The following is an 18,563-nucleotide window of genomic DNA, read 5'->3' as shown; positions in this document are numbered from 1 at the left end:
CCACTGTCTGTCCTCACGCCTGGGACCTTATCACACTTAGGCATGACTAACAGCAGTGACATATCCTAGTAACAGAATGTGGTAAGAAATAGTATACATTTCCTAGTGTAATTACTCAGATCTTAGAAAAAGTTGCATCATCAAACCTGTAAATGTCAGATGTTATGTTCAAATTGTCAACTGAACAGGATTGAGAATTGACATGAAGTGTATTGGTAAGATGATAACCAGTATACTGGGGCTCCCTTACGAGCAGGTAGGAGGAACACTCAGCTGAAGCTAAAAGCAGCTTATATACCATTTTTACAGAGTTCACAAGGACAGTTAATTACTTCTTAAACAATAACCATAAAAAAATTTCAAACAGATGTCTGGTTTCTCGGTAACTCAAATTTGCACCTTATTTTTACAACAAAGAGGGTCAGCTTAAGTGGCTTCTGTTTACCCAGGTGTACTGTGTTAAGGGCTCATCTCCCTGATAAACTCTTATCTTGGGCCCTTCTTCCTGGAATGTGTGTAGTGAGTCTTTGGAATGTGCTCCTCCAGGGATGTGCCTCAGGGGCAGCTAATATTTGAGTGTAAACTGAAACTCAAACTTAAGGATCTTTTAATTTTAAGTTCAAGCTGAGACCTGAAATTACATTGTTTGTTTGTTTGTTTTTCTTTTGGTTTTTTTTTTTTTTTTTTTTTTTTTTTTTTTTTGCGAGACAGGGTTTCTCTGTGTAGCTCTGGCTGTCCTGGAACTCACTCTGTAGACCAGGCTGGCCTCGAACTCAGAAATCCACCTGCCTCTGCCTCCCAAGTGCTGGGATTAAAGGCATGTGCCACCACTGCCCGGCCTAAAATTACATTCTTACAGACTCACCTTGGAGACAATCTCTGGGAGTGTCTGTGAGGGATTTTCTAGATTAGGTTAATTTTATTGGAAAGACCCACCCTAAAGGTGGTTGGGGTCTTAAACTACATAAAAGGATAAAATTAGCTGAGCAAAGGCAGTCTTCATTCTGCATCCTCTGAGTCACACAATGTGACTATTAGCTGTCATCCCTTCTATTACACACACCTTAGAACTGAAGCCAAAAATAAACCCACCTGCTTATCCTTGTCTGCTGGGAGACAAACAACTAATACACTTTATCTTATAAACATAACCTATTTCTAAATCAAGAGACACCACAAAATGTCATTACTGTATATTACCTAGTCAGTAATTTATTGCTTTAGACAAATCAAGGATAATCAAGTGTGTCTAACACTGTAATTTTAAAGCACTGGATGTGATGTTCTGTGACTTCATTAATCAGTATGGTCACCATAAGATGTACTGATTGTCAGTTCAAATAAACTAAGGGCAGACTGAAAATGCAAAAGCACTGTGTCTTTAGAATCCAAACAAGGTTCTCTCCCTCCCTGCTCTCTGGATCTCATGCAACCCAAGCTACCCTCAAACTCTCTATATAGGCAAGGATGACCTTGAACTCTGGACCCTTTGGCCTCCACCCTCACCACCCCCCTTCTAGGATTACAGGCAAGTATCACCATGTCCAGTTTATGTGGTACTAAAGATCAAACCCAGGGCCTTGTGCATGCTAGCAAGCACTCTACCAATTATGCCATATACCAACCCACGTACTAAATTAAGATTTCCTTAATAAATAAAACAGTAATGAATTGTTTAGTATGCTGATTCATGTTTAACACACTTCCAGTCAGAGACCTCTGGAGGCTTTACAACCCAAGTGGCTAACACAAGCCTGCTAACAGTTCTACTTCTTGACTGCTCATTTCCAACAACAGCTGAGTACATACCCTTAAGGAATAGTCACTCTCGGGGGCAATTTGGTCCATTCTTTCTTGTTTCTTGTACCCTTTCCTTCCTGCAGCCTCATCTAAATCCTCAGGAATTCTGATGTCATATTTATCCTTTTCAAAATCAAATTCTGTTGCATTTTTGTAACTGTAAGAAAAAAATTAGAAAAGGAAAATTTAAATTCACATCAAGAAAAATAAGTAAATACAAAGTGTCAGGGAAGCAAATGGGCGAATGAATGGACACATGGGTTGACACATGTGCAAACAAACTGTAGGCAAGGGGTCAAAAGGCAAGAACAAAACAATCAAAACCACATAAAAAGCACTCGGGAAGATCCAGGAAAACTGCATCATCCATGTCAACATCCATGCCTACCTACATCATAAAATGGTACCGTGCCTCTGCAGAGTCTAACAATTATAGCCATCATATTGCCCAGAAACATATTCCTCAGCATTCCCAAGAGACACCTGCAGCAATGTTTACAGCAATGTCTTTTGGTTTTTTGTTTGTTTGGTTGGTGTTTTTGTTTCTCTGTAGCCCTGGCTATCCTGAAACTCATCCTGTAGACCAAGGTGGTCTCAAACCCAAGAGATTTGCTTGCCTCTACCTCCTGAGTGCTGGGATTAATTTAAAGGTATGCACCACCACCACCACCACCACCTGCGGCACTCAGCAGTATCTCTAGCAGTGTCAGGCTATAAACCTCACATGCTCTGTAACAGGTGAGATGGAAAACAATGGAGCTGAACTCACAAGGGAATGTCAGAATGAAATCGAGCAAACTACTGTTCTGATAAACACAAAGATCTGGCAACACCAGCATGGATCCCAGGAGTTTCACATCTAGAATTATCTTTTAGGTAACTTTTTGAAACCACAAGATCGGCCGGGTGGTGGTGGCACACGCCTTTAATCCCAGCACTTGGGAGGCAGAGGCAGGTGGATTTCTGAGTTTGAGGCCAGCCTGGTCTACAGAGTGAGTTCCAGGACAGCCAGAGCTACACAGAGAAACCCTGTCTCAAAAAAAAACAAAAAAAAAACAAAAAAAAAAAACCCACACACACAGACACACAAAAAGGTCAAGGTCAAAGGTTGCCAGGACTAGAGAAGCACAGCACAGAAACAAGTGTGGCCACAGTGTACCGTGGTGCTTCTTTACTGAGGCAAGGCCTGCACGTACTGCCCCAAGGGAAGTACCTGGCACTGTTAACACCCAGAGAAGACTGATGAAAGGTAACAAGAGCCGAGTGCACATGGGGAACCAGTTACCGCAAGAGAAATAGGAGAGTTTGACTGAAGAGAAAGAAAAATAACCAGGAGGGACAAGAAGGTAAATGCAAGCAAAAGGAAAGGGATTAGAAAACTGAATTCTAAACGCTTTAGTTTTAATGCTATTACTGCTTTATTTCTACGGTTCAATGCATTACAGGCATCTCACAATTATTAATATTTATTTTAAAGCTCTTAATTGTAAAAGATTGTACCCAAAGACAGAGAATTATTAATTTTAGTTATAAATATTTTACTTATTTATTCATTTGTGTACTGTTTGTATGTGTGTGTGAGAAAGAGAGAGAGAGAGAAAAGAATGTGTGTAGACTTTGAAAAGTTCATTCCCTTCTTCCACATGGACCTAAGAGGGGGCATAAACTCATATTATCAGGCTTGGCTGCAAGCTTAGCTTTACCCACTGAGCCACCTCAAACTAAAGAACCATAAAATTTTAGCAAGGCAGAACTCACTACATTATTTACTGGATTGGTACCTCGTGCGACCTAATTTTCGGCAGCCAGAGTAGCTAGTACTTCATTCTGAGTTTTTAGGTGGTTTTTTTTTTTTTGGTTTGAGCCTAGGAGTGGAATACTACTATACAGTGCTACTGGACACTGAATGACGGGACTAACAAACTACCAGAGCAATTTGAAAGTAACTCTTTGAAGTCAAAATGGGCTCAATAAAACATGTCAGAAAAAACCAAATCACTAAGTATGCCAACAAAGCTTTTTGCATTCATTTCTATTTGTGTAACAATGGGTTAAACGTAATGCAACCAACCATACTATGCATGGACTGTACTTCCCAATGGTCAACTACTAACAGGTCTCCATTTACCTTCTAAGATTCCAAATGATGATTCTTGTCCCCTTCTTACCCATGATAGCATCAAGTTCTGCCAGTAATTTCTGTTCCGTAGCAAACAGAGAATGTTCCAGAATTGCTGTTAGGCTTGCTTTTGATTCTGTTAAATTAATCATCTGACGTATGTCCTTAGTTAAAGATTGAAATCAACAAGTTTTACACAACTGTAATACAGAAACCAACTTTAATAACTTCAATAGAAACCAATTCCTAAATATAAGTCTTAAAACAGCAACGAAAGTCCTAATGAACAAAAGGAAAGATGAGGAATGACCGTCTTCTAGGAGAGACACCTGCACCCCAGCTGAGGGAAGAAGGTTATGAGTTTAAGGCAACCTTACCTCAACCTGCAAAACAGGGAAGGGAACAAATGCGTAACTTCTAGATAGCTCAGTGCTATATACGTCAATGAGTTTCTAAAGCCATCTTGCTTTTTCACTGTTATCAGGCAAACTTTTGAGATAGGCCAACAGTTTTTTTAATTAATCCACAATAAGCTCGAAATAAGGAACTGTAGAGTAAGCCAAGTGGCCCATCCTTGTAATTCCTGCTGCATAAGAGGCAAGGCCAGCCATATTCCACTATGTTCTGAAAGCATGTCTAAGCCAAGGAGGCCTATGGAGTTAAGTCTGTTCTGTGGTACTGCAGATCTAACCCAGGTCCTCATGTGTAGCAGACCAGTACTCTACTACAGACTTCATCTCCAGCCAGCCATGGGGGCACCCAGCACTCAGGAGGTAGAGGGAGAGGCAAGCAATCTCTGACTTTAAGACCAGCCAGGGCTGCTTATGAGACCAACCAAACAATAAAAAAACACAACCATAACCATATTATGTTAAAGATCTCCATTGTACATTTCCAGGAAAGAAAGAAAAACAAACCCTTGACTTTAGGCACAGAGTAAAGGAAGTATATGATTCTAAAAAGAAAAAACAAACAAAAACCCCCAAGAATTTGGGGGCTAGGGAGTTAGCTCAGTGGTTAAGAGCACTTGCTGCTTTTGTAGAGGAAGTTCATTCCTTTTTCTTTCTTTTTTTTTTTTTCCTTCCGGTTTTTCTCTGTGTAGCCCTGGCTGTCCTGGAACTCACTCTGTAGACCAGGCTGGCCTCGAACTCAGGAACCCACCTGCCTCTGCCTCCCAAGTGCTGGGATTAAAGGCGTGTGCCACCACTGAAAGGAGGAAGAGGTTCAATTCCTAGCACCCGCATGGCAGCTCACAGACAAGGGAAGCTAGGAGTGGTGGTATACACCTTTAATTCCAGCACTCGGAAGGCAGAGGACATCTGGTAGGCAGAGGCCATGTTGGTCTATGTAGCAAGTCTTAGGCCAGGTGAGGGTAAGGGTTAGACATTGAGACTCTATCTCAAAAAGAAAAAGAAAAGGTTGTCTAGGACTCAAAGAAATTGGAACTTTTGTGCTCTCTGTGCAACTACCAAAGTAGTTGGTAGCTGGCAATATGGCTCAGCAGGTAAAAACTGCTGGGCATCTAGCCTGAAGGCCTGAGTTCAATCCCTGGGACCCACATGGTAGGGGAGAGAACTGACTCCTAAAAGTTGTCCTCTGACCTCCAAACATCATGGCACATGTGTGTAGAACCAGGGAACCAACGCCTTCTTCTGATGTCTGCAGATACCACAAGTGCACATATCCATAATGCAGACAAAACCTATACATACAAAACAGTCATTTTAAGAACAACAGAACTTTGGGTGAGTGTGGTGCTGCATGCTCTCACTCCCAGTTCTTGGCTGGATGGGATGGAGGCAAGCCTGAATAACATGAAGGAACCCTTTCTACAACAAGAGAAGACAGGGCAAGGCAAGAACTGAAGGAAATAAAAGGGAATATTCCAACTTTTCTGTTTCTCTGCAGCATTCATTCCAAAACCAAAAGGATATGGTGTTTGTTGAATGTCACAATTGGGACAATAACATGCTCCGCCTTTATGACTTCCAGGTAGGTCTGAGACAAGAAGCCCACACTCATGGTTTCTCCATTTTTGGTAAAAACCATTGCATCTTTGCCCAGTCGCATAGAACCTGACTTGAAGCCATTCCCATACAATCCAACTGGGACATGACCATTCATGGTGACTTTGTCACTGAAGCCAAAGCTAAAAAGAAAGAGTTAAACAATAAACATTCATATTCTTTCATTTTTAAAAATTCAGCATTAAAATTTAATAAATTTAATAAGTGTAGTACCAAGTAAAAAGCCTGGTTAAAATGGTGACTCCACCCATCCTGGGAGTGTGGTCTTGGGCACATTACTGTGACCTCCCTTGATGTCTTTCACATCTCTGAAAGAAATGCATTTCAGGCACTTCCACCAGCTCAGCACCTGGAACGTCTGGCTAAACGTCTGGGTTATTACTCGAGGTAGACGTAAGTACCATTTCCTCTAGAGATGAACAATTCTCACGTTCTACACAAGACTGTGTGGCATGTAATGATGGGGTCAACCTGACTATTTGGCAGCATAAGAAACATTTAGGAGACAACTGAAGGCGTCTGCATCTACATCTCCCTCTGCTCTACTGCCTACTTCAGTACCCACTGCAGACATGCAGGACTAGGACTACTGTATGCCTCTTCAGTCTCTCAGTCTCAAAGACAACTCCCTATCTCCAATAGTAAATTCCATTAGAAACACAAGGTAACCCTAACTCATTCCAAGTAAAGACAGCTATTGTACAATTCCAAAGGAATGCTGGGACTTTAGATAAGGTGACACGGGGAAGGGATGCTGGGCACAATGGGGATAGGAAATGGTACACATGTTCTAGCTGTAGATAACCACACTGTAGGCAGAGCATTTCATGTTTTAAAGACAAAGTTGAAGGCTATGAAATGGTGTTTTGCAAGACACATGACAATTTTCAAGACAGAAGCCATCACTCCCCAAGGTGTAACAGATTTTTACCTTAGCATTTTATGTAACTTATCTGCTGTCATCCCATTGCCATTATCAGTGAATGTCAAGCATATATGGTCACTAATCACTGTTTTATCAATCCAGATCTGTTTAGCATTCACATCAGGATCATAAGCATTATCTGGAAGACAGAGTTTTGAGAAATTCTCAGTCTGCACATTAAAGACGCTATAATTAGAACAATGTGTAACATGCAACAGAAGAGCGATGGATATTACTCTAATTGTTAGGAATTCCTAAGGTTTGAAAACACAAGGATAAACTGCTTCACTGACTGCATCCCCTTAGCTTTCTCCAGGCCCCTCATTTCTTAGGAAAAGCCCGACACCCACCACACAAGTGTGAACCACTACTCACTCACAAAGGTGACTACAAACCAGCCTGTCTATCATCAGGGTAAGAGAGAACTGAGTGTCAGAGAGCTCTACACCAGCTAATAAAGCAAAGAGAAGGCAGCATCACTTTGCTCTGAGCTACACGTACAGATGGCCGATTCACTGCCTAGAGTACCTGTCTCTGTGACCCTTGTCAGGTCCTCCAGCTTTAGACTCTCTCCTGCACACTTCTCATTTAACAAACACCTTTAACATTCTTGTTTGGACACTCATTTCTCTCCAAACAGGCATAAAAGAATATATTTTAAAAAATGAAAAAAAATTAACTGTTATCAGTAATAAAATCAACTTGTGACTTATTCAAGATCCATCTGCATATAGCCCTTAAATGAAATATACTTTGAAATATTTATTAGAAATAAATTAAATTGTAAATTAAGTTACAATTAATCTTTTCCAACCACTTCAAAAAAGATAAAAGTATTTCATTAAGAACTTAAAAGTTGGGGACAGGAGAGAAGGCTTGGCAGTCAAGAGCATTAGATGCTCTTCCAGAGGACCTGGGTTCAATTCCCAGCATCCACATGGCAGCTCACAACTGTCTCTAACTCCAGTTCCAGAGGATCTGAGACCCTCTCAGAGACATACATGCAGGCAAAACAACAGTACACATAAAATAAAAAATACATAAATAAACCAATTAAAAAAAAACTTAAAAAGTTAGTAATACCATAAAGAACACCATCATTAGACATGGGAATCTCTGCTCAGCTGCCAGGAAACACAAAGAAATATGAGAATACTTGTATGACTAGCACACCCACTGTGATTTGGGCAAAGAAAAATTAAAATTACCTGAATGTTTGCTAGCTCTGACTTTACAAGAACCTTAATATGCCAAAGAAAAGGAGTTCCTGCAAGCCTGGCACAGTGGCTCACCCTACAACCCTAGCACTAGAGAAGTTGATAATGAAAGCTTACTGTGGGGCTCCAGGCCAGCCTAGGCTAGAAGGAGACCCTTCCTTAATAAACAAAAACTCAAGAAGTCCCTCCTTCTTCTGCTCTCATATCTAAGGACCTTCCTTTGATAAAGATCCCATCTTAAAGCTGGGCTTTGATCCCAGCTCTCAGGAGGCAGAGGCAGACAGATCTCTGAGTTCAGCCTGGTCTATCTACACAGTGAGTTCAAAGACATCCAGAGCTACACAAAAACCCTGCCTCAAAAAACTACGAAGACTCATTCTAAAATATATATATGAAAATTCCTGAGAATAAAATTCCCCCTTATGGACTGAACAGATGGCTCAGAGGTTAAGAACACTGGTTGTTCTTCCAGAGGTCCTGAGTTCAATTCCCAGCAACCACATGGTGGCTACAATGAGATCTGGTGCCCTCTTTTGGCCTACAGGCATACATGCAGGCAGAACACTGTATACATAATAAATAAATCTTAAAAAACAAAACAACAACAAAAAAAAACCTCCTTTTAAAATGCATACCTAAATTGAAGTAAATATTTTGCTCATATAATTTCATAAGAAGAAAATCTAGACCTCATGATACAAATCTGAACGTAACTTACATATTGTCATTCTCATTAGATAATTAAGGTATATCCCTGGACCTCATCATTTCCTTAGAGGAAACAATAACTATCATAAATTTATAACACCTGAAAGATGAAACCACTCTGTGTGTTATACACAGTACTGTAAAGTGTTAGAGGAAACAATAACTATCATAAATTTATAACACCTGAAAGATGAAACCACTCTGTGTGTTATACACAGTACTGTAAAGTGTAATTCTTATTTTTTTTACTTTCATAAGAATATAAATATTTTCACCATAAGTGTTATGTCAACTTAGCAAATTAAGTACTAAAAGCAATGAAAACCCTTGAGTAATACAGGGAAGGCTGAGGAGTAATTCACTGATACCAACTTAAACAACTGTCTCAGTAAGCAGTTACTCTAATGTTACTCAGGATAAATTTTGAAAAAGTATAACTGTATATTATTTTCAGAAGTCAACTAACATTACAATTAAGAGATAGCATATGAAACAACAATTTACATACCTATTAATTCAGCAACTGCACTGAACGGCCAAGTATGACTAGTAGAATTTGTATGTAAAAACTTCGGGCAAAGCTGAAACAAACCAACAATTCATAAAATTTAATTTAGCCCTTAATTATAAGCATAAGATCCAATAAAAATCTGTGTTAAATAGCATTGACACCAAATAAAAAATACCTGACTGCTTGCTCCAAGAAGATAAAACCTAGAAACTTCCTGGAAGATAAGGCTGGGGAAACAACTCAATAGCTTTCACATGGAGCCCTGCTTAAAACCTTGTTTCCTATGTCCACAATGCAGAGCTTGCCTAATTCCTAATACCCTTGCAAGACCTGTTTGAAATGACCCAACCAAGACCCTAAGGACCCACAAACATCATTTCCTAAATCAACATTTTGAGACAAAATCTTGCCAAGAAGGTATTTAGTCAATAGTGTACTAATTAGGCCTAATAATCTTACTAACTTTGCTTCATCTACAAGCTTTGCTGGTTTCCTCTCAGAGACTAAATATTTGACACCTCAAGTTGGCTTTATTATCTATTTCAACTTTATTACAGTCAAATAGTGGCCTCGTGTGCATCCATGACCTCTTAAAAGAATGTCAAATAACAAATCAAGGTTTTTAAGCTTTCCAAGGTTTTAAAGTATATCTTTATTCTCAATAATAGGGTATGGAAGAAGCAGCAACAGGGAACAGTTTATTGAACAATTTGGAGGCACATATGCACATACATAGTAAGTTAATTTAAACACATTTCTTAAAGACCGGGTCATGTATCCTAGGATAACCTTGAACTCCCCTTAAACTTCAGATCCTCTTGCCTCCACTTCCCCAACACATGAGGCTGGGGATGTAGCTCAATAGGTAGAATGCTTGCCGAACATTCACAAAGCCCTGGGTTCAACCCCTAGCACTCCTTAAAACTGATCGTGGTGACTAGGAGCCGGTAATTCCATCACTTGGAAAGCAGAGTAACAAAAACTTAAGCAAGTTTGAAGCTGAGAGTCCAGCATGAGCTGTTGGAGATCTGACTAAAACAGAAAACAAAGGAAACCCCAGGCAACTACACAGATCAGCTCCCTATAGGAACGGACACAGCAAGCTGTGCACTCCAACTAAAACAGGCAGCCTACAGACAAACCCTGCACATATGGCACCAAGATCTTGACTGGAAAAAGGCCCTTTCAACAAATGGCACTGGGCAAACCAAATTCCTGCATTACAACATATATAGAAATTAAGTCAATAGATCAAAACCTAAAATAGCCCAGCATGGTGGTGCAGACCTTTAATCCCAGCACTTGGGTGGTAGAGGCAGGCAGATTTCAAGGCTAGCCTGGTCTATATATCAAGTTCCATGACAGCCAGAGGTACAGAGAAACCCAGTCTCGAAAAACCAAAAAACACCGCTGTGGTGGATAGCCCTAGCCTCTTGTTGTCATGGTAACTCCACTCCTGGGAGGGGCTGCGAAGGAGGAGTGAATCTTGTAAACCTTCTGTCCAATCAAATTTGTTAAATAAAGGCTACAGCCAGTGATTGGGCAGTGGAAGAGGGGTGGGAGGAGCCAGAGGCAGGGAAAAAGGATAAGACCAGGAGAGCCGTTGGTGTGAGGTGAGTTGGCAGTTGGTGGAAGCAGAGGTTGGCAGTTGGTGGAAGGAGAGAAGAGGAAGGAGACCTTGACCAAGGAAACCGCAAGTTGTTAAGAGCCGCCATAGCCGGGGAATAGTGTAGTTTAATGGTAAATCTGCCCAATCTAGGCATGCAGCATTCATTTGATACTTATTGACTTGTGTCTTTATTCTATGGATTCCCTATGGGCAGGAGATTTACGGCAACACACCACCATCACCAAAACTCATCTAAAAAATAACAGATAAAACTGTTAGACTTTAGAAGAAGTGAAAAGCTTCATGACATTTGATTTGAAAATTATTTCTCGAATACAGCAAAAAAGGGTATGTAAATCAAATTATATCAAATTTTAGAACTATATATGTAGAGGAATTTTAATCCAGCAACATGGCTGCTCTAGCAAGGGATTGCATCCAAAGATATGATCCAGTCAGAATGCAGACACACCCTGGATTACAGTATGATCTGGCTGGAATACAGACACACCCTTAGTGCACATCTTTAATCCCTAACATTGAAGGTAAGCTTAGTTTGTGGAACGAAATAGCCATGTTTGAAAGTGGCATCTAATTGAGGGGCAGACAAAGTGACGAATCAGAGAAAGATTTGACAGAATAAGTCAGAGATAGGATACTCTCAACTCATAGGAGAACAGTAGAGGGAGAGAGACTACATAAAGAGCAGAGATAGCAAGGAAAAGGTGTGTAGTATGGTGTGGTATGTGGTGTGCTGTGTGGGGTATGTGTGTGTATGTGTGTATGGCCGTTTCACAGAGACAGTAATACAGAGATAGGTTACAGAGACAAGCTAGATACAGGTGAAGACAGAAGGAGCCAGAGAACAGGAGCCAGAAGATTAGAATAGATTGTCAAAGTTAGTATGAAGCCAGACAGAACAATTCAGTCAGAAGCCAAGAGCAGTCAGATTGAATCAGTCAGCTTGGAAGATTAGCTTGTACAGAAGCTTCTAAGCCTAGATGTAGGAATGGTTAGAAGAGAGAAGGAAATGCCCAAGCCATGTATTTGTACAGATTGGGTACAACTCTTATCTCATCACTTCAGCTGAGGTAATAAAAGTGATATTTATAACTGTACATCTAAGGCCACCAGCAACATAAAAAACAGCTCTTACCTCAAAGGGGTAAGAGACAGTTCATTCTAGAGCCAAGTGTAGTAATAATTTGAAGTGTGGTAATAGTTTGAAGTTTTTAGAGTGGCAGAGCAGTATCAAGGCCTTTGGGTACATCAGGTGGTGGTAACAGTAAAGTTAGGAAAAGGCTGTTTTCAGCCTCAGATGCTTTTGACAGCGTTACTTGACCCTTTGGTTGAATGAAACATACTGGTCCATCTGTATACTTCAAATGATTTACCCAATGCCCAAAGACCTTAAGCCACAGGGAATAATCACTATTAAGGGACCAACACTGTCCTAAGGTAACTTGGCTCTGAACTCTGAATCACTGATGTCAATTGGCCTTTGAAGTCTCAGCTTCTCCCAGGAAATCTGTTACAACACAAATGATAGTGAAAACCCTGGAGACATACACCAGTGGCAGGGTACTTGTCCAACAGGTACAAGTATCCTGGGTTTCATCTTAACACCAGAGAAAAGCAAAACTTAAAAAAAAAAAAAAAAAAAAAAAAAAAACAACTTAAACCAGAGTTTGGTTCTCAGGGTCACACTGATCACTTTCTATAAAAGTTTTTTTTTTTTTTTTTAAATTCTCCTGAAGTAATTGTTGTCGTTGAGGCTTTACTGCCTCTGTCTGCTAACTTAGGCCCAGTCCTGAAGCTTCTTGCCTACATGCATTCTAACCTAGGCCTAGAATGCTTTCAGCCTTTGAGATTTACTGAATAAGCTCACGATTCCTAGTTCTGAGCTCTGGCTGACTGGATTAACTCAGCTGTTCTGGCTCAAAATTCCTCTTCAAGATAACCCAAAACTGTCTTCTTTCTGCTTCTCACTGAATTGCCCTGCTTGACCTCAAAGTAACTCTAGCAATTTGTTCTAATGTTTGACTCCTAATTCTCCTTCTTGTTCTGTCTTTGTCTGTATCTAGCTTGTTCTCTTTTTAACCTGTCTCTGTAAAACTCTACTGATAAAACTGCCTCTCAACTCTATGAACTCAAGAGATCTACATGCTTCTGTTACCTGAGTACTAGGATTAAAGGCATGTACCTCCATGCCTGGACTTAAACTTCTTTACCTGAAACTTGCTCTATACAAGGCTGGCCTTGAACTCAGAGATCAGCTTGCCTGTCTCCTTAGATTAATGGTGAATCTGTATTGCAGTCAGATGACACACACCTAGAAGATTTTGATGTGATCTCTTCCCATAGCCATGTTCTGAATTAAAATTTCTCTACCAGCCCCTAAGTAACGGTAGCTCCAGCTCTAGGCAAAGCAATGGCCTTTTCTGATTCTCACAGGGATATACACGTGCATGAACACACACATACACTCCTCTAAAAACCTATCAACAGTCGCAGAAGGTGTGGTGGTCCATGGCTTTAATCCCAGCACCTGGAAGGTAGAGAGTCTCTATCAGCCAGAGGCCATCTTGGTCTACGTAGCAAGTTCCAAGCCAGGTGAGGCTACAGGGCAAAATATTGACACTGTCTCAAAAAAGAAAGCATTCAAAGAGATAAGAACTTCTGTGCTCTGTTGTATCAAAGTAGTTGGTAGCTGCAATATGTATGGCTCAGCGGGTAAAAATCTGCCAAGTATCTAGCCTGAAGGCCTGAGTTCAATCCCTGGGGCCCACATGGTAGGAAAGAGAACTGACTCCTAACCTCTGTTCTCTCATTTCATGGCACATGTGTGCATGCCCTCCACTCCCCAAATAAGTAAAAAAGAAAGAGAAAAAAAACCCAAGAAAGTTGTCAGGACCAAAATAAAACGAGGTAAAGCCACATAGAGGGAGATCCTTGAAAATATTTTCCAGGTAATAGAAACCACCACAGAAGATGGCTAAAGTCACAGCCTCATATATAGATTAAAATAGTTTTACTATCACCGGTCCAGAAACTCATTGATCATCCTTATGCTGACGGTACTCTGTGGTCCTTGCATCCAAAGACAACTGTTTCAAAACACAACCCTTACTCATTTACTTTTGGCATGCTTGTCTTCCTTTGCCCCCTATGTCCATGATGGCTACTGTATTCTGCCTGGTCTTCCTGCCATTGCAGTCTGCTGTTCTGGAGAGCCACCCTGTATTATTTAGGTTAACACTTGCTTGGAATATAACAATGTACAGCTGCTATGGAACACAGCATGAAGATTCCTCAAAAACTTATAGCATAACTCTGTTATGGGCAAGAGACTCACACTCCTCATTCACACTGGAACCTTGGGTACAAGGAGACTTAGTGATTTGTCCAAAGTTACACATCCAATTATTTATGTCAGGACTGAGGCCACAAGGGCAGGCTAAGCCTACGCTGTTAATCACTCAGTCACTAAGGAGTAAATCCACACAGTCCAAACAGTAACCTAACAGAAGACTAAAGAAGTCCCCACAACTTTATCTAGCCAGGGACTCCCACCTGATAAATGCTGGGTGTGTTCTGCACACAGCTGGAAAAAGACCTCTAGTTCTTATAAAAGTTTCAATGATCTACTGATCAATATGGAGGAAAAAAATTAATATATAAATCAATGGCTAACTCCAGAAAGTAAACAGTTGTATAGAAAATGCAATCACAGTACCATGCCAGGCATATCTGAGAATAAAAGAGAACAAACCAACTCCAACAAAAATAAGTAAATGAAGTAATATCACTCCTAAGGAGCCAGTGACCAGTGCACCTGTATCAGCTGGAGGCATGAGGATCTGAGGATGGGGAAAAGCCACCAAACAGGAATGGTCCAAGCATTTTGCTTGGAAATACAGAATAAAATAAAAAGTTTATTTAGCACTCTGTACTCCATGTTAGGATCTCAGACCTCCTAAATGGTTCTAAAATGTGTGTATAATAGCCTAGAGATGACATACTGAAGAGCATTACCCTTCCATGTCCAAGGTCCTGGAACTCACTCTGTAGACCAGGCTGGCCTTGAAACTCATAGAATTCATAAGTTGCCCCTACGACTAAGCTATATGCTCAGTTTTCTTTCTTATATTTTCCCCTCAATCTCGCTCACCTTATCTTTGAGACAGGGTCTCCCACTTAACCTGGAGCTCACTAGTCTGTCTAGATTAGCTGGCTAATGAGATGCAGACAGTTGTCTCCCCAGTGCTGAGTTAGATTATAGACACTCCACTGAGGGCTGGGGATCTGACCTCAGGTCGTCATAATTTCAGTGTGCACTATACCAAACTCAGTTGTTTTCCTGGCCCTTCACTTCAATTTTGAAGAGTCAGAGAATGCAATATGTAAGGAGGGAAAAAGGTGGAACTCGGATGCCGAACCAATTTGACGTTTAATTCACCCGTTTCTAATGATCATGACTCAACCTGGGAGTACTCTTTTAGTTATGACTTATCTTTCTTACTTAGGAAAGGGTCGAGAAAACGGTGTAAACTGGCCTGGAGCTCTTGGTCGTCCTACCTCAGTTTTCTTAGTGCTGGGCTTCTATGTCTGTGCAACTCGCCTTGTCATTTGGATGTAGCTTTTTAAAGAAATAGCATTTGTATTTTATTTTTGGTACTGGGATAGCACCAAGGGCCTAGCACATGCTAAGTGTGTGCTATTACACTGGGATATATCCCTGACCCAAAATAGAGATTTCAAATACTTCAGCAAGACCTGAGGCTAATTGTCATGACAGGAAGTTCTCTAAAGCTTCATCTGTACTGAGGATCCTGTATATGTTTGGCTATCCAGAACATCATGATTGAGAAACGGAATGTTGTAAGACAGCCAATTCTCCTGCGCTATCTTTAGTGCCCTCAAGTGCTGGCATTGAACTTGGGCCCCACACATGGCGGCAGGTACTCTCCCACTGAAACACAGCCCAGTCCTCTTTCTATTTTGAGACAAGTGGTCTAGGTTGGCCTTGAACTCACTCTGTAGCTCAGGCAGGTCCTACTACCTCAGCCTCCAAAGTAGGTGAGGTTACAGATGTGCCACAAGGCCTGACGTTTCAGTCCCTCTTAGAGCTATTTACCATCAACTCGGTATCTGACCTAACATGCTCTTTACTAGGCAAAACTCTCAAATGTATTGTTAAGCCCAGCAGAGATCTGCATGCTCTCTGCCACCTGACCCTCCAGCCAATAATCTGGCATATGTACTCATCTATGAATTTATTTTGTTGTATTACTTAGGAGCTTCCACAAGACTGGGAGATACAGCAACATAAAGAACATGTGCCAGGCAAACAGGAAGCCCTTTGTCGGACAGCCAAAGACACACACTCATCACCACCCTCCATTACTCACAGAAATCTCAATCCCTGTTCCAGGACCTTAGTCACTCATAATTGACACAGAATAATTTCTATCATTTCCCTGGGAATAAGAACTCTTTTGGCTCTAGAGTGGCAAGTGTTACTCTATCCAGATTCACCCAGCTGGGGAGCAGAACAATGCTAAAACCCAGAAGAAAGAAAGAATAAAGTTACTCTCTTTTAACTACTCAACACCATTAGTCAAACAAACTAATCACTTACCTCAAGCTCCTCATAACTCAGTACTATCCTCTCTCAAAAGAAAGGGGAGTAAGAATGACTAAACTACAGGCTTTAGAGAGAGAACTCAGTGCTGGGAACTGAATCCTGGTCCTCTGTAAGAGAGTTCCCAGCACCCCATGGGACAACTCATACATAGATAGCAGTACCGGGTCTTAAGTCCTCATCTTCAGGTGCATAAGACACACAGGTGGTTAGCATGCACACACATACAGGCAAAAACCACTCATACACATAAACTAAATAAATGGGGGGGGGGGGAGGCTGTACTAACAGGCAATCTAAAACAAAACATAACAAAAATGCAAGAATTCGCAACCTTACAAAAAAGGCAGAAGCGATAAAACTAGGTAACACTTGATGCACACTTGGGGCTATCACATCCTAAATGAAAGACATCGCTTAATGAATGGACAGGGACAGTCGCATTCCTGAAGAGAACCTACGGGAGGTGCTTTAACCTCCGGAAAGCCTTAGCACTCACCAATTAGATTATATAACACTGTAGTACCGCTTTTTTTTTCTTTGAGACAGGACTTCCTCCTTTCCCCTAAACTGCCCTAGAATTTGCCTGCTTCGGTCACCCGAGCGCCGGGATTACAGGCATGTGCCACCGCAGCCATCCTTCAAACATCTCCCGAGGAAGTACTTTCCCCGCTTAAGACCTCGGGGCCGGCGGAGAATAAAACTTTGCCGGAATCATCAGGTGAAGCCACGCCCACAATGTTTTGGACCCAAAAGTGTAAGTCGTTTTCTGTGACCACTCCCAGCTCCCTCACAAGGGTTTGTCAGAAATGGACTCGGCCCGAAGCAGAGGCAGGGGCATGCCAAGCGAGCGGAGGAGAAGAAGGTCCTGGACTCGGCGCCTCCGAGCCGGGGCCGACGGGGACCGACGCGTGCGGGAACCGCGCTGCACCGCAGCCCACGCCGCCCGGGCGAGGCCCCGCGGCTGCTCCCGGGGCGGGCGGGTCGCGGAGGGCGCGGCTCCCACAACAGCTGGCGGCGGCGGCGGCGCCGGGGAAAGGGAGGCGGCCTGTGGCGGGCTGGAGCCGCGGCACGGCCCGAGACGCCGGGAGCGCACGAACCGCACATCACAGCCGCTCCTCCGAGCGGAGAGACATGGCGGCGGCCCCTCGGCCCCGACGCGACCTCCGCCGCCGCGCCAAGCCCTCGAGTCGCCGCCGCCCACTGCCACCCCCCTGACTGGTCCACCTCCCCGCCCTCCTGGGACCCGGCCCGCTCCTCCCCTCGCGGCTGCTCACCGCGCTGAGGCGGATCCCGGTGGGTGGCTGAGCCGCCATCTTGAGTGAGCTACAAAGCCAGGACCGGCCTCGGCCGCAGACCGACTGGGAGGCTACGAGTCCCCGGCGGGGTTCAATATCCCGCCCACTTCCGGGGCGGGGTCGAGCACACGAGGCCACACCCACTCATTTCCGCCTCGGGCAAAGACGAATTGGGATTATAGGTAGAGGCTTGCCCTAGCGCGACCTGCTGCGCGCGCAGGACCCAGGCGTAGGGCGCATGCGTGGGCGAGAGGGCGGGCGTGAACTCCTCGCCGCGCGTAGCCGGACCTTGAGATTGAAGATTGGCGCGAAGAACGATGTTTGTGTAGAAGCTAGACAAACTCGGATGAGAATCGCACTGCAAAAGTGTAATCCATGGGTCGCTAGTAATGATGTTATTGGAACCTTACAAGACAAAATGAAAAAAATAATTCCTTTTGGGTTTGCCTGAAAATCATGAGCTTTTATCCTGGCAGTGGTAACGCATGGACACGTTAATTCAGTGTGTGTCGAGCTTGGTAATCAGTGAGTAGGATGTAGGAATTAGTCGACGAAGGGAAGTTAAATAGTACAAGTAAAGAGAAGTTTGAAAGATTTGCAAGAGTATCTACTGCAGTCTTATGAAAGTCATATTTTATTTATAACAGTTCAAGTAATACAGAAGCATAACGTTCACCCAATTCATCTTCTGCTGATAGACAATTT

At 42.4% G+C, this 18,563-nt stretch overlaps 1 protein-coding gene across 4 annotated transcripts in view; it reads right to left on the bottom strand.

The window, feature by feature from the left end:
• The window catches only part of Morc3 (MORC family CW-type zinc finger 3), a 41,977-nt gene extending 23,921 nt beyond the window's left edge, over positions 1 to 18,056 (bottom strand). The window contains exons 1-6 of one of the 4 annotated variants that reach the window (XM_076943175.1): positions 17,838 to 18,056; positions 9,305 to 9,377; positions 6,878 to 7,010; positions 5,855 to 6,068; positions 3,929 to 4,077; positions 1,810 to 1,957 (exon numbers count right to left, since the gene is read on the bottom strand). In XM_076943175.1, coding sequence (XP_076799290.1) covers positions 1,810 to 1,957; positions 3,929 to 4,077; positions 5,855 to 6,068; positions 6,878 to 7,010; positions 9,305 to 9,377; positions 17,838 to 17,876 — 756 coding nt within the window. In that variant the 5' untranslated portion in view covers positions 17,877 to 18,056. Of the gene's footprint in view, positions 1 to 1,809; positions 1,958 to 3,928; positions 4,078 to 5,854; positions 6,069 to 6,877; positions 7,011 to 9,304; positions 9,378 to 17,059; positions 17,200 to 17,837 lie in introns of those variants that run through there. The other 3 variants (XM_076943172.1, XM_076943173.1, XM_076943174.1) reach the window with 3 other exon arrangements.
• Positions 18,057 to 18,563: the final 507 nt, after the last annotated feature.

The sequence above is a fragment of the Arvicanthis niloticus genome, chromosome 12, assembly GCF_011762505.2.
Source record: "Arvicanthis niloticus isolate mArvNil1 chromosome 12, mArvNil1.pat.X, whole genome shotgun sequence".
NCBI lineage: Eukaryota > Metazoa > Chordata > Mammalia > Rodentia > Muridae > Arvicanthis > Arvicanthis niloticus.
Note: the sequence above shows the minus strand (reverse complement) of the source record. Positions and strands in the feature narration are given on the sequence as shown.